General features: G+C 41.4%; 2 protein-coding genes across 15 annotated transcripts in view; both read left to right on the top strand.

The window, feature by feature from the left end:
* The window catches only part of PITPNM2 (phosphatidylinositol transfer protein membrane associated 2), a 202,802-nt gene that overhangs the window by 86,227 nt on the left and 90,836 nt on the right, over positions 1 to 25,739 (top strand). For all 13 annotated transcript variants that reach the window (XM_072144160.1, XM_072144167.1, XM_072144181.1 and 10 more), the window contains one exon: positions 4,705 to 4,886. In XM_072144160.1, coding sequence (XP_072000261.1) covers positions 4,809 to 4,886 — 78 coding nt within the window. In that variant the 5' untranslated portion in view covers positions 4,705 to 4,808. The remainder of the gene's footprint in view (positions 1 to 4,704; positions 4,887 to 25,739) is intronic.
* LOC140122987 (uncharacterized) lies at positions 10,970 to 13,742 on the top strand. 2 transcript variants are annotated; one of them, XM_072144246.1, is made up of 3 exons: positions 10,970 to 13,209; positions 13,496 to 13,591; positions 13,670 to 13,742. In XM_072144246.1, exons 1-2 carry the CDS (start codon positions 11,096 to 11,098, stop codon positions 13,587 to 13,589), a joined length of 2,208 nt encoding a protein of 735 aa, XP_072000347.1. In that variant the 5' UTR covers positions 10,970 to 11,095; the 3' UTR covers positions 13,590 to 13,591; positions 13,670 to 13,742. The 2 variants fall into 2 exon arrangements, with proteins under 2 accessions (XP_072000347.1, XP_072000340.1); XM_072144239.1 differs by having other exon boundaries at positions 13,496 to 13,729.

Here is a 25,739-nt window from a genome sequence, read left to right as displayed (position 1 = left end):
AGGCAATGATTGAGGCAGTTAACCTGTTAGGTGCCACAGTTGAACCCAGTCATGGCACCTAACAGATCTGCTCCTGGGTGCTGCCATCTTTAAATGCTGTCATGTCATCGGAGGGCCCTGTTAAGGCACACATTAGGATTTCTATATAGCAGTCTGTCAGAATGTAAAATAGAAGCAGCCACCCTAGGGTTCAAGTCAAAAAACCAAAACATTTTTTTTACAAAATATGGAAAAATAACCCTTTAAAAATTCAAATCAAGTTATGGCTTGTGGAAAAAGTGGAGTTAAAAAAATGGAAATACAAAACAGCTGAAAATTGTTGCTTCTGACCCTCCTGACTTCACTATTATATGCAGAATTGTGGGGAGGAGGGAGTCCGCAGTCTAAATCAATGATGAAAGAGGGGGGTGTTGCAGACTACCTTAAAATCTCCCTCTAGATAATGAAGTTGAACTATAATAAGTCTCATCCACAAAGCATTGGAGCATGATCTGATAACAATAAAAAAGCCCTCAATTATCTCTTGTGGATATTTACTTTCTAATTATTTTCTGAGCTCATGATTTGATGGACAGAATGTTCACATTTTACAAACTAAATGCAGCTTCAGCTTTGAGCGCAGTTTGCTAAACAACATTTTCCTTTTCATGGCCGACATAGAGTGCTGAGTCATTGCATCTCTTCTCTTCAAACACTACCTGAACATTCAATCCAGTTATCCATGTCCTGGTAAATAACTGGCCTGCGGCCCTATAAATATATATAGGAATTGTAGAAAGGGCATTTCATACCCTACCCTTGTAGTTTTGTGGGGTAAAATCTGGCTACAGAATCCTTTTTGCTGATGACGATCGACTAGAATTTGGTAATCCATCCTGTGACTTTTAATGTGACTTAGTCTAAAATTCTGTTATCTATTGATAGTTTTACCTTCTGTTGACAAGACAATGAGTATGAGGGTGGGATTTCTTTGTCTGGAAAGATGCTTAGGAAAAGGATCTGTCACAGGAGGGAACATCTTTTCCCATACTAAAAATAGGACCGCACTAGAGCAAAAAGGTCACAAAACTTGAACCAGTTAACTGTTTGATAACTGCAGTCAGATGTCCTCAGCAAACTGTGATACTTGTTGCAGACTTCCATGCAAGATATTTTTATATGTTCCTACATGCTGATGTTTACTATATGTTTGTGTTGACGTTACCTTATACCCTTTTCATTCATATATGCAACCTCTATGTATTATGGTAGAGAGGTAGGGAGGGCACAAGTTGTGGACAGCTTTGGGAGTCATTGTTAGTATTTTGAACTGAATTGGGTGTGCAGTTGGTAACCAGTGGAGATACTGGCAAAGAATTGAGTCTGATGGGTGTCACAGCGAGGACGCCGCCGCCTCGTCACGTGACTTGGGGTGCAACTGTACGGGTTAATTTAGCCGACTCAAACTTGCGCTCACCTTTCACTCAGGACACAAATTGAGCATAAATCACACCGCATACAGCTCCAGCACCAGACCCGCTGCCACCACTTATTGCATTTATACTGGGACCAATAAGTATCCCACTCTACATCAATTCTTGCTCTCAAGCAGTCACTTTGTCACACCACTAGACATGCACACTCAGCACTCCAGCAGTTACACAGCTAACCACACTTCACAAGGCTATGAGCTCGCAGAGCAGACAGGGACCAAAATTAAAGTGAAAAGTTGATCAGTGCATAAAAAGATATTAAAAACAAAAGAATTACAAAATAAAATGACACACAACACGGCAAAACGGTTATAAAATAAAAAGGGAGAAAAATAACAGAAACTTACAAACTTAAAGTAAATCCTGATCCCTGGAGGTGGGAGAAATAAGGAACACACTCAGCTTGTCAAGCAGCCCCCAAAATGTGAACACCAATTCTTGGATTTCATATTGTTTTATAACTTCAGTTTGGTTCAGATTTCAGAACCTCCCATTCATTAATTAGTCCAGAGGGTCATTCACGATTGGGCAAAGAGTTAATGAGGGGGGGGAGGGGGGAGTCCAGGAATATTTAAACAGTTCTTTGTTTCCAAATTCCTAGATGCAGGGGGTGGGGGTAGGTGCAGAGGAGAGGTGACCAAATGGCTTTTGAGGTCACCACAGAACATTCTGCAGGTCAGAGTTTATCAGGTTGTAAGGATCTCCAGGATGTTGTAAAAGAGGCCTGGACGCTTTAATGGATGCCAGATATTTCAACCAAGTTTGTAATTGCCCAATAGTTCAACAGATCTTACACATTCAAGAATAATATTTCCTTGACAATGGGAAACAAGCTGGAGAATGATAAGTTTGGCAGAAGGGGTTTGGATGTATTTTAACATCCCCCACCGGAGCTTAGCCTTTTTCGTGGCCTGAGAGGCCTAGCGCTCGTCTTCGGCCGTGTTGCTGGGTACCAAGGAACAGAGGTCTTGTCCTCAACTTGGCAGGTCTCAGGCAGGCGGAAGTACAAGAAATGGAGCTAGAGGCTGCAATTTTTGAGGGTTTCTCCCTGGTGCAACCTTGATGTAGATATAGAGATCCTTGGTGGTGGGGAACCCCTGGTGGTAATAGACTTAAACAGGGATAACTCAGAGGCAGAGTTTGTAAAGAATTCAATTTACAGTTTGTTTATTTGGAACTCGGCAATGGCCACAAAAGCGGTTACATCAACTGGGTCAATATGGCTGGTGGGTATCATTCCACAATAGGTGCTCACAGCCTAGTAAAGGTAGCTTCAAGCTGGAGAGGATAGTTGGCTGCTTCGGCAGCAAAATGGGACAGACTCCTGAAGTTGGAATCTGCTTGGGGCCTGGTCCATACACAGGCCAAGGTTGTCAGGGCAGCTTGCCACAGACACATGTTCTTCTATGAAGCTCAGTAGAAGAAGACCTGGGCATTAAGAGCGAGAGCTTCCCAGGCACAAAGGGTTTTATAACCTCAACTTGTGAGGTGGTTAGCCTGTCATCCAACCAGCATTCTCTTTGCATTGTAACAATAACAGTACATCTGATTGGTCACACTATTGAATATTCCTTCTTAGGCAGATATGCCACTTCCAAACACATGAGGTCCTCTTTGAGTTGATCAGGATCTACAGAAAACACGAATGGAGAGGGATATGGTTTTTCAACACTGTGGTAACCCTGCATTGGCTGGGGTGTTGCAGATTAGAGGGTGTTTAGATTGTTTACTGGGAGACCACAGAGGAGAAAGTTGCAGTAGTCCAAGAGGGGGATTAAGAGGGCCTAGACTAACAGTCTTGTAGACTTTATGGGTTGAGAAATGATAGGATGTGGGGGATGTCCATTAGATAGAAACTGCAGGTTGCAGTAAGGGCCTATATTTGGCTTCTTCAAGTCTGCAGATTTGGAACTGGAGAGTGTGCAGTCATTTACTGTGATGGATAGGTCTTGTGGGTGAGATGTGTTAAATGCAGGATAAATTATGAGTTCAGTTTTTTGTCCATGCTAAATTTTAAAAAGCAGGAAGAGAAGAAGGATTATATTGCTGATAAACACTTTGGAGCTCTGGATAGCTGAGAGGTGATGTCTGAGTCAGAGATATAAATCTGAGTGTCATCAGCATAGTAGTTTGAAAGCCATGGGACCTAATGAACTTCTGCAAATTTGATACCACTTAAAGGGGTTGTTCAGTGTCAGCAAATAAATTAAGTAAATTTTTCTATGCAATTTTTCAATATTCTTTTTGTGTAATTCATGGTTTTCTTGTTATAATGCACAGCTGTGATTACTCTCTGCAATACTAAAGTGCTGAGTGCCTCTGTCATATCATATGACCATGGAGAGTGTTTTATTCACTTTGAAAGAAACAATGAAGCTTCCTATAGAATAACGAATAATAAAGAAAGTGAAGATCTAGAAAATAGTGAGGAAATGATACAGAAAGTCTAATTGAAAATTCATTATACCAGCAGTAACATTTATTCACTATGGACACCAATTTAAAAGGAACCTGTCATCTGGAAGGTCATTTTACCTGATGACCTGTTTCAATAACCTCTGACATGTTGAGTTAAAAAGGCCTTTGTTGTGCATCTGAATAATTCCACCTTTTTTAATCATTTCTTTAATAAAACCTAGTGCCCTGGCTCCAGTGTTTGGTTAGTCCTAGGGCGGTGCAGTTCAAACAGCACAAGCCTCGTTCTCTGCAATCTCTCCTCCCCTCCTCCTCACTTAATTGCCTGCCTACCCCCTCTTATGCCAGATCCTTACTGCAAGCAATTCTCATTTGAAATGCCACCATCCTCCCCTCCCCTCGGGGCTCACCACACAATTATGGCAGGGAGCCGGATAATGTTGATGATGCAATTAAAAAGCAGTGGATTTATTCGGAAGCATGACACAGGCATTTTTTAAATCAACATGCCATAGACTATTGGAACCTGTCTTTCTGATGACAGGTTCCCTTTAAGTACTCTGGATTGTTACTGATGTATTCATTTCAAGCCAACTGGGTGGCCACCAGCTAGCTCATTGAATGGAGTTTTTTTTGCTTTCAACATTGCAAAGATATTGGTTTCTCAGGTAGTATCAAAAAAGGTTAAATACATCATTGACAAGTTTACATGTTTCCCAAAAGGAAAGAATGAGTGGAATATTAAGACCAGAGAGTGATGTGTTCTGTTCAGAAGATGGAAAATTAACTGTGTCATATGTCTGCTTTGTTGTTTCAGGTTTCCCCCAAATGACTTCCCTGGCAGTCATTTAAAAACCTCTAAGCGGAGTTTCTCGGGTCACTGATTCTGGCAGTTTTGGAGGGGCAGATTCTTTCTTCAAGATGCTGATTAAGGAATATCGCATCCCACTTCCCATGACAGTGGAGGAATACCGGATTGCCCAGCTCTATATGATCCAGGTTTTACATTTTTCTGTTTCCATTCAATATAGTGCTAATTTTCCAGGCAGAAATACTACTACTATTAATATTTTTCTGGAATGTATTTGTGCATATTATTCAGCAGTGGAGTTACCTTTCATGTACATTAATAATAATAATTGTAATTATTGTAATAATAATTAATAATGATAATGTGTATTGTTTCCGTTTTTAGCAATTTTCTAGGAGTTTCATTGCCATGTTTTGAGTAATATATTAATGAAACGCCAACCTGGACCCTTTATTCTTTTCATTATACTCACCGGCCACTTTATTAGGTACACCATGCTAGTAACGGGTTGGACCCCCTTTTGCCTTCAGAACTGCCTCAATTCTTCGTGGCATAGTTTCAACAAGGTGCTGGAAGCATTCCTCAGAGATTTTGGTCCATATTGACATGATGGCATCACATAGTTGCCGCAGATTTGTCGGCTGCACATCCATGATGCGAATCTCCCGTTCCACCACATCCCAAAGATGCTCTATTGGATTGAGATCTGGTGACTGTGGAGGCCATTTGAGTACAGTGAACTCATTGTCATGTTCAAGAAACCAGTCTGAGATGATTCCAGCTTTATGACATGGCGCATTATCCTGCTTAAAGTAACCATTAGATGTTGGGTACATTGTGGTCATAAAGGGATGGACATGGTCAGCAACAATACTCAGGTAGGCTGTGGCGTTGCAACGATGCTCAATTGGTACCAGGGGGCCCAAAGAGTGCCAAGAAAATATTCCCCACACCATGACACCACCACCACCAGCCTAAACCATTGATACAAGGCAGGATGGATCCATGCTTTCATGTTGTTGACGCCAAATTCTGACCCTACCATCCGATTGTCGCAGCAGAAATCGAGACTCATCAGACCAGGCAATGTTTTTCCAATCTTCTACTGTGCAATTTCGATGAGCTTGTGCAAATTGTAGCCTCAGTTTCCTTTTCTTAGCTGAAAGGAGTAGCACCCAGTGTGGTCTTCTGCTGCTGTAGCCCATGTGCCTCAAAGTTCGACGTACTGTGCGTTCATAGATGCTCTTCTGCCTACCTTGGTTGTAACGGGTGGCGATTTGAGTCACTGTTGCCTTTCTATCAGCTCGAACCAGTCTGCCCATTCTCCTCTGACCTCTGGCATCAACAAGGCATTTCCGCCCACAGAACTGCCGCTCACTGGATGTTTTTTCTTTTTCGGACCATTCTCTGTAAACCTTAGAGATGGTTGTGCGTGAAAATCCCAGTAGATCAGCAGTTTCTGAAATACTCAGACCAGCCCTTCTGGCACCAACAACCATGCCACGTTCAAAGGCACTCAAATCACCTTTCTTCCCCATACTGATGCTCGGTTTGACCTGCAGGAGATTGTCTTGACCATGTCTACATGCCTAAATGCACTGAGTTGCCGCCATGTGATTGGCTGATTAGAAATTAAGTGTTAACGAGCAGTTGGACAGGTGTACCTAATAAAGTGGCCGGTGAGTGTATATATATATATAATATATATAGATTTCCAAATAACTTTGTGGGTGCAAACCCCAAAATCCTGGTCTTGACACACCAGACAAATATATCCAAGAAAAAAATGAGACTGCACTCCAAGGTAAATGTGAAAAAAAGCAGATGAGAGCTTTATTAGCCCAAGTGCAACGTTTCAGACCCTGTTCAGGATCCTTTTTCAATATATATATATATTTATATATAATTTTCCCATAGCGTTTCCCCTTGAGCGATTGACCTCTGTAGGGACCGGAAGCAAAGAGATTAAATAGCCCTGCATCCACACACCAATGGCTTCCTGTCCCTATACAGGGCAGAGAGTGGAGAGTTCTCTTCCTAACTCCTCCAAGTGGGGCAGTATGTGGAATCATTATAGGACCCCTTACCTAATTCCTCTCCAGGCCTCTATCTGGGTCTGTGGCCCTGGGTGTTTAAGACACCTGGCACTGCCATGTTGCCGGCTCCACACTTTCTCCACAGCCGCGTCCTAACGAAATGGCAACTTCCGGCTGGCAGAGTGAGGTAGACGACTGAGTGAGCGACACGTATAGATAGCTGTCAGCCAAACTTGTTAATCATACTCTGCACTGAGGATTCGATTAGTGGGAGCCAGATCTGAACGTTTTGAAGCAAACGTACACTGCTGTGAGGACCCATCAGCGCTGTGTGTTTTGGGTTAAAATACAGGTTTAATAAGGGTTTTTACCCTTATGGTTTGGGGATCATGCCTAATTCTAGTCATGTGTCTGTACTTAACAGGTGCTGTATATGAATAAAACTTGCCTTACTAAGGGCTTTTGATCATAATAATGTTACGTTCTATCTTTCCATTATTGTGTAGTTTGGGTATGCTTTTATTCAGACATAAAAGCACCCACCTATGACTTCTGTGAGTGGCTTCGGGGATCTGGGGTGGTCAGAGTTTATCCCACCTTCTTCACCATTTTACATATGTATATAGATAGAATATTGTAGCATTTTCCTTGGCAGGATCCATTGGATGATTTAGAGCCACTTCTTAATTCAGTTCAAGAGTAACTATTTGGCATTTAAAAACAAAGAAGAGTCTTTCCTATTTACAAGCAAGAAAATAGAATTACATTATCTTGTGAATTCAAAAATAGGCAAGAATTCGATTATGGAACAACCCTCTAAGATGGATATTTAGGTGATCAAGATTGTGAAGAAGACAGATCTTCCATTTGAAGATGCCATACAACTGAAAGATTTGTTAGACAGCCTTCTAAAGTAGACTTAGGAATCAAGTATGCTAAACTTAAATTGTGATCTTGCAACAACATTTGTCTCCCGCACCATATTTTTCTGGTTATCAAAATTGGAGAACCATATTAAGAATAGAAGACCAAGAGAGGTACTGTTAGACACCTTACAAACTCTAAAATCTCGTATCTCCCAACATCCCAAAAATACTCCCTCAACGAGTCACTGGCCACAGCCATCTGCATCAGGTTTATCATTTGTTTTTGCATGGGGATCTTTAAAGAAATAGTGGTAGGGGCAAATCGAACGCAAATCGAAATAAATTGCGTTAAACCAGGTACACCTACTCATAGATCCAGTCACCGTGACTGTGGTAATCGTCTTGTATTTTTTATCCATGGCCTTTGTTGTCCTAAAATCAGTGTTTAATATGATGCTAATGAGCAAGAAGGGCTCTGGGAAGTGTTACCAGAGCGCCTCCATGCTGACACTACACAGGCTGTTAGACTGGCCTCCCCTTATGCTCCTTCAGCACTTCCCCCTCACTCACTGCAGCACAGGAAGTTTCAGCACACACCGAAATGCTTCTGATCGGGATCAGTTGTTGAACACAAGTGTTTAATTGGCAACGCATCTTCGATTTGGTCAAACCCCTTCCTACAGCCTTTGAGAGAGAGGCCTTTTTCACTGACCTAGAACTCCTTAATGGGGTTTCTACACCAGACTGGTATAACATGGAATTTGTGATGTTTCTGTAAGATTAGGTACTTGTCACTCGCATAAGCACAATGTGTTTTGCTTCTTCTCACAGCATAAATTAGATGAAAATCATATTGTGTCATGCGTGAAGGGTGCAGATTACAGTGAGCAGGAATGGGCCTCAGCTGCAGGCTCCATGGTTACGGTTGACATCAGAGTGCACAACTATGCAGTTCAGGGTGTGCGGCAAGTATTGTCCTGGGCTAAACCCGGAGGATCACTCATGTAGCCAGGTTTCCAAGGGAACAGATGCTGAACACTAATTGTGATGTAGTTTGTACAACTATGGTGGTGGTGAGGAAAGGGAAAGGGAAGAGTTATCAGCCGTGGTCCAGATAGTGGGTGTCATGATCTCTCCCAGAATAGATCTGGAGGGAGGAAAGGAGGGGGAGTTTGTGTACACTTGTAGTGTCAGACAGCTGTGTGAGGAAGAGAAGAAATAATGTGCTAGTCAGAAGCTTACATCTTGCTTAGCTGAACCTAAGTAGCATTTCTTTGCCGTTAGAAGCAGATTAAGAGAAATCATTAGACTGTCGGTTTTGTGTTTGTCATTTGGTATATTGTAAGGAAATGTTTATGCTGATTCAGTTTTAAAGGGTTGTTACCGTTTCTGCATATAAATGTTATTCTTTGTGTGATCAAAACTTATATTTCCACTTCGTCCCCCATGACGGCCCACCTGGAGGATGCCCCTTGACCTCTGTAGGGACAGGAAGAAGAGAGGTTATATTCCCCTCCCCGCATCCTCCCGCCAGTGTTCTTCCTGTCCCTACCGAGGCAGGTCATAGAGAGGTGCCCTCTCTCCTCCAGGTGGGGGGGGGGGGGGACGAAGATTTACTCACGGGTGATGCCGTCCACGGCGAAATCCCGGCGGCCCCGGCTCTCGGTCGATCCAGGGTCCTCCTTGTAGCCGTCCAGGGGTCCGTTGACTGGCCGCCGCGCCGCAATTCTGATTACACGCGCGCGCGGCCGAAGAAAACTACATTTCCCAGCAGCCCGTAGTCTGGTGACGACTTCCGGCCGCGACCGGAAGTGACGGGGGGAAACCGCGCAGCATCACTGGGAGCCGTGGGACGCGGACCAGCAGCCGCTTCTAAGGGGGATGGGCTCCCCATTAAGGTATTTAAAGCAGGTAGATCACTATGATCTGAGGTCTAGTTGATCAAGTGACTACGGCTCCAGTATCTGCATCTAAATCTTCCGCTGTCTACTATGACTGACGAAGTTAACCCAATCTTCCTGCACCCTCCAGTATCCGTAAGTGGGGCTAATTGCAGGGGATATTGCCACTGTGTATGCAATGTTTGTGGGTTATTAGTCTCCTATATTTGCCTTTTAGGAAAAAGACCTGGGGTCTAAGGGGAAAGGCAAGGAGGAGAAGGGGGATAAGGCTAGCAGGCCTGAAAGACCCGAGAAATCGGATAAAACCAGGACCAGGAAATGTAACATGTGTAACCACTCTATGCCAGATTCATATAAGAAACCAATCTGTAAAGTGTGTATTGATAACTTCATGAGAGAGGAGAAATCATCCTTCCTAGACGAGCTCAAAGGGTTCATAGAAGAGAAGGTGGTCTCATCTATTGCCGCTGCTACATCTAGGGCTCCCCCGTGTAAAAAGCCCAGATTGGAACTGGGGTCGTCACCATCCGAGGCAGGAAGTGACTCAGAGACTCCTTCTTGTTCTATAATAGAGACGGAAGACTCCTTAAACCCCCAGGATTCTATAAAATCTGCTGAATCCAGACATCTTTTCCCAATAGATGAATTGGATGATTTATTGAAGGCCATCAGACAGACATTAGAAATTGAGGATGTGGTCGTACCCCAATCTAAAGAAGACGAGCTGTTTGGTGGGTTAAAAGCAAAGCGCCAGAGGGTGTTTCCCTTAAATGACACCCTCAAAGAGTTAGTGTATGAAGAATGGAAGGAACCTGAGAAGAGGATCCTTATATCAAAAAACTTTAGGAAGAGATTGGTTTTTGAGCCTGAAGACTCTAAACTATGGGATTCCTGTCCCAAAGTGGACGTGCAGGTTACTAAAATAGTAAGGAAGACAGACCTGCCGTTTGAGGACGCAGCGCAGCTTAGAGACCCCATGGACAGGAAATCTGACTCTCTGCTGAAAAAAGCTTGGGAAACATCCATGTGGGGTCTGAAATCAAATTTAACGGCCACCTCAGTCGCGAGGAATCTCCTGTATTGGCTGAACGAGCTCGAATCCCATATTAAAGAAGGAACTCCCAGAACTACAATTTTAGAGAATTTCCCCCTATTAAAATCAGCAACGTCCTTCTTAGCAGACGCGGCAGCCGAAGGTGTACGGTTCTCTTCAAAAGAAGGAGCCCTGACAAATGCTTCAAGAAGGGCGCTGTGGCTGAAGCAGTGGAATGGGGATATCCGCTCAAAAACAAAGCTATGTGGTCTTCCCTTTTCAGGCGAATTTGTCTTTGGCCCTGAACTTGATACCATCTTGGAAAGGGCATCAGATAAGAGAAAGGGTTTCCCGGACAATAAGCCAATACCCAGGAAGCAGCCCTTTCGGGACTTTAAAGGCCAAAGAGAGGAATACAAAGATAAGGGGAAAAGGGGTCGCTGGAGCTACCCGAAAGGAGGAAAAGGTAAAGGGTTTCTCTTTTCAACATCATCCGATCCCAACAGAAACAAGAAACAGTGACGCCATAGTAGGAGGAAGATTATTGAAGTTCAGAGAGGAATGGTTAAAAATCACCTCAAATCCTTGGGTTCTAGACATCCTTCTTCAAGGATACAAGATAGACTTCAAGAAGCTTCCTCCTACAAGTTACCTACCACCCTCTCCCCATACATCAGAAATGTCCCACTATCTAATCTGGCAAGAAATATCATCTTTATTGTCTTCTGGAGTTATTACCCAGGTTCCTCAGGAACAAGAAAAGCAAGGATTTTATTCTTCTCTTTTTCTTGTAAAGAAGCCGAACGGATCGAACAGGCTGATAATCAACCTGAAGCGACTCAACGACTTCATCGTCTACAACAAGTTCAGGATGGAGTCGGTAAGGTCTGCCACCCACATTATCCACAAAAATGCTGTAATGTGCACTATAGACCTAAAGGACGCATATTATCACGTCCCCATTCACCCGTCTTCACAAAAGTTCCTAAGGTTCTCTGTTTTTTCTCCGGGGGGTTCCACGTTACATTTTCAATTTCGTGCACTCCCCTTTGGCATATCTTCAGCCCCCAGAACCTTCACCAAGGTGATGATAGAGGTGGTGGCGTTCCTAAGACAGCAGGACATACTGATTATCCCATATCTAGACGACCTACTGGTTATTGGACAAAACAAACAGAACCTAATTTCCTCAAGGGACATCACAATAGGAACTTTAGAAAGACTAGGCTGGATCATAAATTACCCAAAATCAGATTTATCACCAGCCACAGTAAAGAAATTCCTGGGAGTGAATTTAAATTCTTGCTTACAAATGTCATTCCTTCCACAGGAAAAGAGGGCTCATATCAAGGAGGAGTTAAGAAGGTTCCGGAGAAGATCCCTTATCTCCATCAGGGGCGCTATGAAGGTCCTAGGACTATTAACAGCATGCATCTCCTCAGTGGCCTGGTGCCAAGCCCATACTCGAGTTCTCCAGAAATGGGTCCTAAGGTCCTGGAACAGGAGTTCGGAGGGACTGGACAAAAAGGTATCAATCCCCGCGTCAGTCAAGGAAGATCTCAAGTGGTGGCTGATGGACACAAATCTAGACAGGGGAATCTTCTGGAGGAACAGTCCGTATATCACCATACAGACAGATGCCAGCAAGAGCGGTTGGGGAGCAGTGCTTCCTCAAAAGTTGACGCAGGGTTCCTGGACAGAGGAGATCTCCAGAAGGTCGTCCAACTATCGAGAACTAAGGGCGGTTTGGGAAGTACTCAGCTCAAACACTGCTCAACTAGCAGGACATCACCTGTTGATACTGTCCGACAACACCACGACAGTATCATACCTGAAGAGGCAAGGGGGGACCAGATCCCCATTACTGATGTCCTTAACACGGCAAATATTTTTGTGGGCAGAGGACCATGTCCTATCAATCTCGGCTACCCATCTAAAGGGAACAGAGAACACCACGGCGGATTTCCTCAGCCGAAGGAAAATACTTCCCAACGAGTGGTGCATAAAAGAGGAGATATTCCAGTATCTATCCTCCCTTTGGGGAGAACCTCAAATAGATTTGTTTGCGACAAAAAGAAACTCCAAGTGTCGACACTTTTTTTCCTTGGAAAAAGGGGAGACAAGAAATCGTCTGGATGCATTCTCCCACTCTTGGAACACCACTCTCGCCTACGCCTTCCCCCCTATTCCCCTGATCGCCAGAGTGTTGGAAAAAATTTATCTAGAGAAGACGCAGACCATATTTGTGTGCCCAAACTGGCCCAAAAAGAGCTGGTACCCGATTCTGAAGCGGATGTCCACTCAGGATCCAGTCATACTACCAGTGTCAGAAGATCTCCTGGTACAGGGTCCAATATCCCATCCAGATCCAGGAAGACTCCAGTTATCAGCATGGATCCTGAATCGGACTATATGAAGTCCCAAGGACTATCCTCTGCTGTTATAAACACCCTGAAGGCAAGTAGGAAACCTGTCACTTTTGCCATTTATCACAAGATTTGGAAAAAATTTTGTTCTTTCTGTGCAGATAATCCACCATGTCAATCTAACCCCAATATCTTGCAGGTTCTTGACTTCCTTCAAAAGGGTTTGGAGTTGGGACTTTCCACAAGTACTCTAAAGGTCCAGGTATCAGCCCTAAGTGCTTTCTTCGATCAACCCCTCATCGAGCACAGGTGGGTGAAAAGATTCATTCTAGCAGCCTCTAGATTAAAACCCCAGGTCCTTAAAAGGACTTCTTCATGGGATCTTTCTCTGGTCTTAAATGCTTTAATTAAGGAGCCTTTTGAACCAATTTCTTCTGCTAGTGTAAAAAATCTGACACTAAAGACAGTTTTCCTGGTAGCAATCACCTCAGCAAGGAGACTAGGTGAACTCCAGGCAATCTCTATTAAGGAACCCTATATGAGGCTTCTTGATGATAGAATTATTCTCACACTGGACCCAAATTTCATCCCAAAGGTGGTCTCGGAGTTCCATAGAGGTCAAGAGATCATATTACCTTCCTTCTGCAAGAATCCGTCCTCAGAGAGAGAACGCGAATGGCACACTCTAGATGTAAGACGTTCTGTCGTTAAATACTTGGAAATAACTGAATCCTGGCGAGTTGATTCTAACCTATTTCTCCAATTCCAGGGGAAAAATAAGGGGAGGAAGGCGTCCAAGGCAACCATCGCTAGATGGCTAAGGATGGCGATATCTTCTTGTTACGACATCCAAGAGATTCCAATACCATCAGGAATAAGAGCACATTCCACAAGAGCCGTATCCACCTCCTGGGCAGAGAAAAGAGGGGCCTCCTTAGAACAGATCTGCAAAGCAGCAACTTGGACTTCCTCTTCTACCTTCTCTAAACACTATAGACTTGACTTGCCCTCCTCGAAGGATCTGTCCTTCGGGAGAAAAGTGCTTCAAGCAGTGATCCCTCCCTAAAAGACTACTCATATTGTAAGTCTCCAGGTGGGCCGTCATGGGGGACGAAGTGGAAAGAATGAATTAGTTACTCACCGGTAATTCTATTTCCATTAGTCCACCATGACGGCCTATAGTTTCCCTCCCTTGCTTGTTATAGGTTATGTGGTATTCACAATGATGAAACTGTATGTGATGAAAACATATAAATAAATCATTGTTGCATCTTCCTCAGTGTGGTTATTTTGAAGTCACTGGCGGGAGGATGCGGGGAGGGGAATTTAACCTCTCTTCTTCCTGTCCCTACAGAGGTCAAGGGGCATCCTCCAGGTGGGCCGTCATGGTGGACTAATGGAAATAGAATTACCGGTGAGTAACTAATTCATTCTTTTTCAATATACTATTGATCTCTGCTTGCTATCATTCTTTAAGAATCTTTAATGTTTACTTCCTGTGGTCATGTGACGTCATCCAGGTGGACAGCTCTGATTAATCTTTAATGAGCCGTGTGACATCACATGGACAGATCACATGACCATGGACAAATTTTTGTACGCTTGAAGTAAACCATGAAGCTTCCTATAGAATGACAGCAAGCAGAGATTTAGAAAACCATGATGATGCATTGATACAGATGTAAAAATGTATAACTTTTCATTATACAAATATTTGTTTGCTGAAAAGAGAACACCCCTTTATGTGAGACCATTTCATACAGGAGGGAATTGCAAAATGTAGCAGTATCATATCCCTCATAATAAGGTTACCATGAGGTAGCCGTCATGATTTTCAGGTTGTGGACAACTTGATAAGCTGAGTGCTGGAGGACACACTTGCTCAGTTACTGCCTCCAAGACCTGCTCTCTTTTGTAGTGATTTGTTTTCCTGTTCACTGCAGAGTAGCCAGTAGAAATAACTTTCTACCATTCTCGTCGGATGAGGGCACAAGCCCCTTTAGTAGGATGGCAGTCTAGTTGAGAAGACTCCCTGCGTTATGGAAAAAATAAAAGTTGGCTGCAACCCCCAACAGTAGCATTGCAGGGGACACATTAAAACTACATTTTGCAATGCTAGAAACTCTGTAAACTTGCAGTACTTTATTAAAAAAAAGCATTTTATTAAAGGAAATCTAACATCAAAATCGTTCATGATAAACCAGGGGCACTTACACAAAGATCCAGATGTGGTAATCTTCTTATATTTGTTATTTCCTTCTAAAAACAATTTTTTAAATTATGCTAATGAGTCAAAGGGTCCCTTTGTGGTGTAGCTTCACAGGCTATTACAATGTCGCACCCTCAGCACTTCACCCTGCACGTGACGTAATATCACTGCAGCAAAGGAAGTTGCAGCACTCAGTGGAAGGGGGAAGTGCTCCTTGCACAGTGTAACAGCCTGTAAAGCTACACCACGGTAACAGCCCCTAGAGCCCTTATGACTCGCTAGCATAATTTTAAAAGTTGCTTTTAGAAGGAAGAATGCCATGGATACATAAGACGATTACCACAGTCATGGTTGCTTGATCTATGAGTTTGTGTCCCTGGTTTATTATGCTTTATTCTGATGCTAGATTTCCTTTAAATTAATAGGTGATTAAAAGTAAACTTTCCAATATACTTTTATTGAGGAAAAGCTGAAGCTTTCTTCTTTACACATCTAAAGAATATTTACCCTATATACTCATGTATAAGGCAAGTTTTTTTCATCACAAAAAAATGTGCTGAAAAACCCCACCTTGGCTTATACACAAGCCTATAAAAAAATGAAAAGCTCCCAATACAGGCAGTCCCCGGGTTACGTACAAGATAGGTTCTGTAGGTTTGTATGTAAGTCGGAATTGTATATTTTATCATTGTAGCTCCAGACAAATTTTTTTTTTTGCCCAAGTGACAATTGGAGTTAAAATTTTTTTGATGTATTTGGACCAAGGATTATCAATAAAGCTTCATTACAGACACCTTACAGCTGGACATTGCAGTCTGGGACTATATTAAAGCATCCAGAGAGCTTTACCAGAGGTCACAGTGGGCAGAGGGGTCCGTCTGTAACTATGAGTCGTCTGTAAGTCGGGTGTCCTTAAGTAGGGGACCGCCTGTACTCGGTGCGACTCCCCAATGCTCCTGTCCCTGCGGCTCCTCTTCTGTCTTCTCTCTGCTCTACCCGCCATTCGCGGGTGTCGCACTGATTACGTCAATTATGTGTGCCTCGGCCGGCTTAAACAGCAGAGAGAAGGAAAAAATGTAGTGATGTATAGAGATCTCTGAGAAGATAGATCTCTATATACCAGTGAATTGAGCTTGTGTAACTCTGGGGATGTTCTAGTAAAAAAAAAAAAATCCTGTATCTCTTTGGCAGGTGGAGAGTGGAGGTAATGGGTTCAAATCCCTTTGTGGGTTAAAAAAAATATGTAATTTAATAACCTAAAATAATTTGGAGACCTTGTGTCAGGGGAAGCCCTGGGAGATGTAGAAACACCATATATGAACAGATGATGATATTTCCCTGGTGACGTGGTCCCTCATACAACTATATTAGTATTGAGGTTTCGATACATCATGCAACCCTAGTCCATGGTCATGTGATGTCACACAGGTGTATGGCTGGTTTGTGTTAAAAGGAGCCATGCACCTGTGTGACATCACATGGTCATGGACCAGTGTTTATCAACAGGAAGTAAACAATGAAGCTTCCTGTTGTATGGCACCAAGCAAAGATCTTGGAAACCATGAAGAATAGATACAGAAAGTGTATTAGAAAGTTTTATAACTTTTTTTTATTACACAAACAATATAAATTATTGTGCTTGAAGTGGACAACCCTTTTAAATCATTAGAAACTTCAGATGTCTGTGTCGGTATGGGAGAGACCCTCAGTAAAACTGTCCTGGAACTGTCCTGGAAAGCTGTTTATAGCTGTTTATAGCTTTTTTTAACCTCCAAAGAAGGCTTTACCTTTGACAGGTCAAGCAATAAACTCACCCTACCGAATTCTGCTTGCTATCTGATATTCTACATAGCCATTGAACTTGTCACAAATTAGAGCTGCCCCTTCTGATTTTTTTACCTAGCTGTCTGGGGAGTAGAGTTTCTCTTTCGCTAAAAATAGCGTCTTTTTTTACTCGTTGCCAAAAAAAAATTGAGGCTTTTTTTTTTTTTTTAAAGTGTCAACATCTGCATTACAAAGATAAATTGGGCGCATTACTGTAAAACATGAGCGGGTGATAAAGTTTCATATTTTTGATCAAATCTAACAATGCACCCAAAAAAGAGAAAATGGCTGAAAATTTTACTTAGGAAAGGTAACAAAGCAGTCTAAATCTTCAGTTCAGCATTGCTGCCATCCATGATCCAAAAATCTAGGAATGACCAAGCGCAAAATTGTGAAAAAATGCCAAGATTATGTCATGTGAATCATCACCAGGAGGGCGCAGCACTATAAATATGTGTTCCTAACAAGCATTTTTCTCCTCTCACTTGGATAGTTCAGCAGTGGCCATTAACTAAATCATTATAACCACCTTAATGTGGAACCTTTTCCTGATCTTTATCTGTGCGCTCCCGAGGATGCGGAAAGCTTAGTGAATGCAATATATTTGACGTCAGATTTAATGAACACAAAAGAGTCATTAATGGATCCCAGGCTGATTCTGGTTGCTGAAAGAGTGGGCTGCTTGTAGCGTGGCTCTTTATTTTCCCCAATTATTATTATTTTTATTCTTCATATTGGCAGCTGAGCCCGAGTCACAGAAGTGGGAGAGATTCTATATTTATATACATGCGTGCGCTTGAAACAGATTTCATGGTTTGAAACAGTTTGTGTCTGTATTTAGCGTCTCAAGCAGCAGTGGTTTTAGAAAATGAGTTGGATGTTAGCCCACATATTGGCACAAGGGTGTTGAGTACATCCCCTGGACTCTGTGTTTCAAGTTAGCAAATTGGAATTAGAAAGATACCGGTGCTGACATATGTTAAGACGTAATTCTGGAAAAATTAAGACATTTTATTATTGCACAGATTAATTATTGGTTAACCATTTTATTTGCTGCCTTAGCAGTTTTAAAAAGTAGTTCTATATGTTTTATATATATTTTTTCTGTGAATCTGTTGCAAGGAGGAATAGGGGGAAAACTTGAGTATTTATTCACATATCCTATATAATCTGTATTTAAAAAAGAAATTGTAATAATCCTTGATCTCATTATAGCAAAAAAAAATTGAAATTCCGAGTATCCCTGGGGCAAACATTTTTTTTGTATGGATCTACAATGATAAAATATACTGTTTCAACATACAAATTGAACTTAAGAACAAACCTATAAAACCTATCTTGTACGTAACCTGGGGACTGCCTGTATATTGTATCAAAGTAAATACTGCTATCTTCTATTATCAGCCCTCGCCTGTCTACTAAACTGCTTAGTTCTGTATTAAATGAATACAGACATTAAATTATTTTTTTCTATAGAGATAGGAAGAGCCAAGTAAGAGAGACCTAAACCCAATTGAACTTCTCTAGGGAGACTTGAAAATGGCCTCCACCAATGTTCACCATCCAGCCTGAGGGAACTGGAGAGGATATGCAAGGAAGAATGGCAGAGGATCCCCAAATCCACATGAGAGAAACTGTTGCAGAATTCCCAAATCTACTAAGTCTTCTTGGGAATGATGTAACACTTTTTCCACACCAGGATTTTGGAGGTACTGAGTGTGACATTTCAGTTTTTCTTGTTTAATAAATTAGCGAAAATACCTACTTTTCTGGGGGGTTTTCTGTCAAGACAGGGAGCAGGGTGTACATTAATGAGGAAAAAAATAACTTTTTTGATCTTGATAATTGGCTGCAATGAAACCAAGTGAAAAATTTAAAGGAGTCTATATCATTTCTGTACTCACTGTAAAACTCTTATGGAAAAAAATTCCATGTGGGCGTAATAATATTTGTTGGGTTAGGCCCCATCATGTTTGATGTGGAGGTCTGGATTACAATTGTAACTTCAGTTGATCCCCAAGGTGCTTTGTGGTGTTTTGGGTCGGCTTTGCAGGCTCCTCCACATCAAACTTCGCATGTTTAACCCTGTCCGCCGTTGCGCTGCACCAAACGAGGCATAACCCAAACTGAAGGTAAAACTTTGGATGCAATTAAGTTGGCTAAAATGTTAAGGCTTAAGAGCACAAATAAAAGAGACTATGCTGGAAATAGGGGCCTATCCAAAACTGTGTTATCTGTAGTGGCAATTTACAGGATTTTATGGGTTGGACTGTCTTACATTTTTATACACAGATATGCATGTATTGTTTCCTCTTTGAACATATTTCCCAGCTTCAGGGCCTCATATGTGCTCTGGAATCTGAAAAGCAGAGTTTCAGTACATTATCTAGTTAAGTCTGTCATTCATAGACTATACTGGGAGTTATGTTGATAGGCCGTATTCAGCTTTAGCTTGTAGGCAGATCTCCTTACAATCCTGTACTTGTTCCAGGAAATGCTTGTCTACTACTTAGAAGTGTCTGTATTGTATGCCAATACTGCAACTTCATTACTCCAGAGATCACATTATGAGCAGTGTTTTTAAATAGTTTTTAGTTTGATGTAACTCGCTGTATCATATCCACAAATAAGATTGTTTTTTGGGCTACACTCTTTGATTCCCAGCTTTCTGTGTACATACACTAATGCGGTAAAAACTGGAAACATGCAGTGGGGTAAGCAGGCCTATTGGGTCTCTACTTGGAGTCCTGTTAGGCCCCTTTAACACTAGGGTTTCATTAGGGTGCAATCAGGGTTTGGTCAGTGATAATTTGACATTTTTTCTCAGAATTCAATGAGTTCTCAGTAAGAGTTTGTTCACGTGCAGTTTATACTGGGTTTTTCACACGTAGGCAATGCACATAAAAAGCACATGAAAAGGACTCATGACTGTGGTGAAATTGATGAGTGAAAAAGACATTGCAATTGCAAGTGTCTCAAAGTGCAATATGTTATTGATGTGTCTGCATAGATTTGTATGGGGCATTTTCCATGACTTGAAAAAGTAGAGAATTCTGAGAGTTTCATGCGCATTAAAAAAGAATGCAAGTGAATACAATGGATCAGAGTCCAATGCGAGTTCTGCACATCAAAAACACACACAGACCTTGGGCCATTTAGGTTTAGGTTACTTCTAATTATAGAAACCTATACATGACGTTCTCAGAGTTGTTTCCTTGCTACGTGCACTGACCAACTGCCAGGGTCATGTTGTTGTTTTTACTAAAGCCTAAAATCCCATTCAAAGGTAGATTTGGGGTCCACAATATTGTATCTGATACAAGATTGAGCATGAGATGTTTCTTTGGAGTTCTTTATCTCCTTGTCGTATGCTTGTCGTACCTCACCTATGTATACACTTTCCTACAATAAGACAAAATGCATGAATAAACGAAGGCAGAAAACTGAACATAACGTCCAGCAGTAAAATGTGTTAAAATTCTGTTAAAGTGAAATTTGTGACTCTGCCTAAACTCTATGCTATGGACTGTGTATTCCCCAGATAAAACAATAGAGTGATCTAAGCTTGATGATACAAGCTTGTTTGAGTTATTGATTTATTTTCCATAGGATCACTTAATGGAAACGTAATCTGTACCTGCAGTACAGTATAAAGTATTGTGCTGCGTCTATTAATAGCAGTGCTTATCAGAGGTAACAATGAGCTGGTCATTGCTCTTTGGCTGATTTTCCTCTTTTGGCATGAGTAGCTTTTGTTGAGTGATATCCCTGTAAACTGGGCCATGGAGCACAATCCTTAAAGGGAACCTGTCTCCAGGAGACCCCTTTTTTGCAACCCTCCCCCCTGTCCCCATAGAGCATTGTACATACATTACTAAACATTTTTTGTATGTTAAATTGGTTTTACAGAACAAAAGATAAGTTATATATTACCTTAGAATGACATGTGCTCTGTGACTAGTCAAGTCGTCCCCTGGGTGAAGCTAAAGAGGATGGTCTCACCAAATCCCCCCCCCACACACACACACCCTGGAAACCTCTGTATGTAAATTTCAAAGACGTCACCCATCCATGCGCAGATGATGCGGTGCCGACCGCAAGGTCCCAGCATTCATTTGTGCATGCGCCACACTACACTGCCGACATGGAGTAGCTACATAGTTTGCTTGGATTCCGTCGCCTCACTGTCTACGTAGCTACATTGAGGCGGCAGCATAGTGTGGTGCTTGCAATTGATGATTGGAGTCCCTATGGTCAATTTAGACAAAAAACAGAGGGCAAAGCAGAGCATAGGCATTCATCGGGTGATGTCAAATAATGTCTATAAATTGTCTTGAGTTACTACAAAGTGGTGTCTATCCCTTCCTGATTATATTTTAACATTTTAAAACTTCTTGAATACTTTAATAGTCATGAGGTTTACAATATAATTTTTGCATAGATCAGTAGTACAAGTCACTACAAGAAACATTGTAAAGTGCTTCCAATGAATTGCTTTGGCTATTATCATCCTCCCTCCTACCATCTGGTTTTATTCAGTCACTTTCAGGTTTCCCAAACTTAACTTCTCCTTCTATATGTTCATTTAAGTGTCAGCTGAGAGTCAGGTTAAAGGGGGATCATGAGGAACATTCCCTGTCCAGTTTTTTCTAAACATTCCTCTCTAATAACATGCATCTCTAATGTTATAAAGGTTTTCATACCTGGCCAAAGTGGTATGTATTTTTACTAATTTATTCTTCTGCCTTTATTGCTTTTACAAGAAATCTGCTAGCATGCATAAACAGCCATGTATGCCTGTTGACATCGGGAGAAATGGAGAAGACTGCCAGAAGCCTCTGGCATTGTCTACCTCCTTGCTGAACATAACAGGCTTGTTAGAGTCCAACATACCAAACTTTGTTTCCCGCAACAGCAGACGCTGCGGAGCCTTGGGTCTATGTTCACAAAAGAGTATAATCATGTATTAATATCAGCCGGATCTGTAGACAGTAATCAAATGTTCACTCCAAGCACATGGGTTATAGGCCTTATGTGGCACTAGTGCCAGGGAGTGGGCTCCCCACTTGACTGCTTATCAATGTAAGTGTTAAGGACTTGCTTTCTTACATATAATGAATGCCTTAATACATCCTTTCTATCTGTTTCCCTCCCGTCATTTTTTTTCCCTTCCTTCCTTCATTCGTCTCCCACATCCTCATTGATGCAAGCCAAAGAGATGTCTTTTTATAGATGCTGTCAGTTTGGAAGTGTATGTTTTCCTCTGTGTTATGATAACTTGTCAAATCCCTACTCAACTGAATTAAATCCGGAATCTGCAGCAGTGCAAGTTTTGACATTTACAAAAGTTGCCTATTTATGGAAGCCTTAAGAAAGTTTTGTTGCTTGTAGTTTTAACTAGATCACACCATAGCATGATGAAAATGTTTGTGTATTAAAGGGGGTTTTGTCACCAGAGGCAACCTCTTTTCAAATTTTGGTGTTTTGGCAGTGTTCATATGCCCAACTATTGGGAATGTGGACAAGGATTATATCTATTTGAATGAAGTGGCAGCAGAAATTGATATGGTAAAAGGCTAAAAGGTGTGAGAGCAGCCACATAAATATGATTTTATATAGCATAGAAATGCAATTTCATCTCAATTCAGGGCTGTTACATACAGGATGCCATCTAGCATGTCTAAAAGCATAACGTATCTTAATTAAATTATTCTCCTTATTCTTTTCGGAGTTGTTTTTAAATAAAGCCCATGATTGCATTTTGGTTCTTTCCAAGATTTTATGTGAGGTATATACAGTATTATGTGCTTATATGTAGTATTTGTTAAACGGGCTGGTAATTACTCCAAAACATTGGGTGCTTTCAGGGGCATAACTAGGGACTGAATTATATCACACGATGAAATGCACAATGTTGCATATCTGTCACCTAGAGGTACCCCCAGGGAATACCTTTTGGCTAGGGTAAATGCAAATCTCTGGACTTCCAGGCCCCATTGACTCCTTGGCCCCATAGCAGCTACAGTGGTTTTTACTCCCATGTCTGCTTTCTTCCCGAAACTGTGCCACACCAGTCCAAGCTTTATTCATTTAAATTGAGCTGACCTTCAATGCCTCTCTCTGTTTTTGGAAAAAGAAAGCAGCCTGATTTTTTTTTTTTTTTTTTATCCTGTCAAATTATCTTTCATCTTGAACAGTAGGGACATTATTGCATATTCAAATGGCAAGTTGCTTCTGTGTCTGGCTTATCAAAACAATTAGCGCAAAATATCGGTTTTATTGTTTGATTTTAGGTTAATAATTAATGGGATTGAAAAGATCTCTGTATTTTGTCACACTTCCTTCTCTTTGGGTGCTTGCAACCTTACAACATAGATTGATAGACGAGTGTGGCAGATAACTAGAAAAAAATATCAAAGCAGCAATAAGTAATGGACTGCAATTGAATTTCTGCCTAGTAGTGATCAATGACAGATCACAGTGAACATAGGATTTCTTGCCCAAAAGTGACTTTATGAAACCATTCTGCCATGTCAGTCTGTTACCCCATACAGAGCAATGAGCTTATGGCTTTTTTACCTTTTAGGACTCCATATGAAAGGTGCTTTGAACTCCTTATCTTTAGACTAAGTGGAAGCTTCTCTATTCATTGCTGCCTTGTTGTATATCTCTTTCCATGGGGTATTCCAGAAATAAGCGTAATTCACATACAAATGGGTCATTAAAATGTAAGCTACCATCTAATTAGTTGTTATTTAAAATTTAGCTCCCTTTAGTAGAAAAATGCTGTTGAAATGCACTGGACATAAGATGCTGCTGGTCACATGTCCACATCACATGTCCTGCACCTGCCTGTGCAGGTCATATGATCACCACTAAGTTTGGCTGTAGTGGGTTGGTTGCAGTGTATCTAGCATGGCCAGTGTTGTGGTGAGACTTCATCTCAGTGAGGGAATTGCAGTGATGGCAGTTACACATCATTACTATGGTAACAGAGCAGGACAGTCTGTCACTTCCTCTCTGGGAGCAGAGAATAAGAAGGAAGAGCTGTTACTGAGAACTAAAGGGTCACGGGACTTGTATTTTCCACTGGTGGCCATCTTGGAGATAGCTCCGCCTACTTTAGAAATCCCATAACATTTTGTCAATCAAAAACCTTTTTTTTTTTTAAAGCTCAATTTTGTGACTAATGACATTGAGTTTTGTTATATTCTTTTATTTATAGCATTATGGGTTTTTGAAAGAATCAGACGTTCATATTCCCGGAATACCCCTTTAAGTTTCTAATTTTTAAAGAGTTTCTCCCGTTGTCTATTAACTGGCTCGCGTTCTATGACCTTCGTTTTGATTTTTGACTTTTGAAAAGTTTTGTTTTTCCAACAATCTTCAGTTGCAAACATAAGTCACTTACTCTAGCAGCACATGGTCAATCTACTGTTTGATGTGAGGCTATTTTTACGGTGGAAGCATCCTGCTGTTACATAGTTATGCTCTATGGCAGAGTACAATTGAAGAAGCTGAGAATTTTTGTCTTGTGACAGTACCAAATGCTTACCCAGAAGTATGTAAAACACTCAAGTCGAAGTCTATTCCAAGCTAACAAAGTATCCCACCATGCGATCTTCAAAGTCGAGCATTGTTTTGATATCTGCCTTAGTAAAAAATTTGATGGCCAATGAACAGCAGTGCAACAGGAATACAAGGCGATCCGCCACACAAGCAGGAAAGTGTTCCCAGCAAAGTGCAGGGGCTGCCTTCACACGAGCTGTTAACACTGTGCCTTGAAAAGCAAAACAAAAGCTGAGAAGAGGAGATTTGCCTAATTCTCATTTCCGTTTTATGTTTACAAAGCGCAATGTTAATATGTTGTTAATGCATGCTTTAACATTGCGTTAATTGTTGCATTTTGTAAATGCAAATGTTAACAACAATGCAATTGGTTAAATCTTCTCTCCCCAGTTATTGTATTGCTTTTCAAGACACAATGTAAATGCCACATGTGAATGCAGCCTTAAAGGAAATCTAATATTAATATCAACCATGATAAACCTGGGACACTTACTTGTAGATCTAGGCACTGTGACTGTGGTAATCTTATATTTGTTATCCATGGACTCCTTCCGTCTAACATCAACTTTTAAAATTTTATGCTCTGTAATGGTTCCCAGAGTCCCTCCATACTACAGGTTCACAGGCTCCCCCTCCTCCCTCAACACTTCCCCCTTTCTCTGCATGATGTAATCTCGCTGCAGCACAGTAAATTTCAACACAGTAGAAGGTGGAATTTCTCCTTGCACACTGTAACAGCTTATGAATCTACACCACAGAGGGGTTCTGGGAACTGGCCCAGTAGCCTTTCTGGCTTATTAGCATAATTTTAAATGTTCATTTAAGAATGAAGTAGGCCATGGATAACAAATATAAGATTTCCTTTAATTGACAATCTTTTTTAGACCATTTTATAAATTATATTTCCTTTACAAAATATCAACAAATACTAAGATCTAAAAAAAATATGGACACTCTCTTGCATTTTTATGCAATTATTTCTTCTCATGGATGTCTACATTTGCATGACTCCAGTATAAAATAATAAGATATTCCGTTTATATTCCACCATGTACTGTAGGTGCACCTGCCATTTTTGGCTTGGTTTTCCATCTATTTCTTTTGATTAATGGATTCTAAAGGCTTCCTGCCAGGTGAATATTAAAGTACCTATTGGTGATAAACAGATGAGACAGTTGGCTGGGAGAGGATCTAGCCTGTTATTTCTCTATAAACAAGTGATCTAATATGTCATGGA

This window comes from Engystomops pustulosus, chromosome 1 (assembly GCF_040894005.1).
Source record: "Engystomops pustulosus chromosome 1, aEngPut4.maternal, whole genome shotgun sequence".
Classification (NCBI taxonomy): Eukaryota; Metazoa; Chordata; class Amphibia; order Anura; family Leptodactylidae; genus Engystomops; species Engystomops pustulosus.
This window is presented reverse-complemented; position numbering and strand designations above follow the sequence as displayed.

Excerpts from the sequence above, each read along its gene's own strand:
- LOC140122987 (XM_072144246.1), top strand. The coding sequence starts at position 11,096 with ATGGTTAAAAATCACCTCAAATCCTTGGGTTCTAGACATCCTTCTTCA. Across the intron at positions 13,210-13,495 it reads CAACCCCTCATCGAGCACAG|GTGGTCTCGGAGTTCCATAG; the intron begins GTGGGTGAAAAG and ends TTCATCCCAAAG.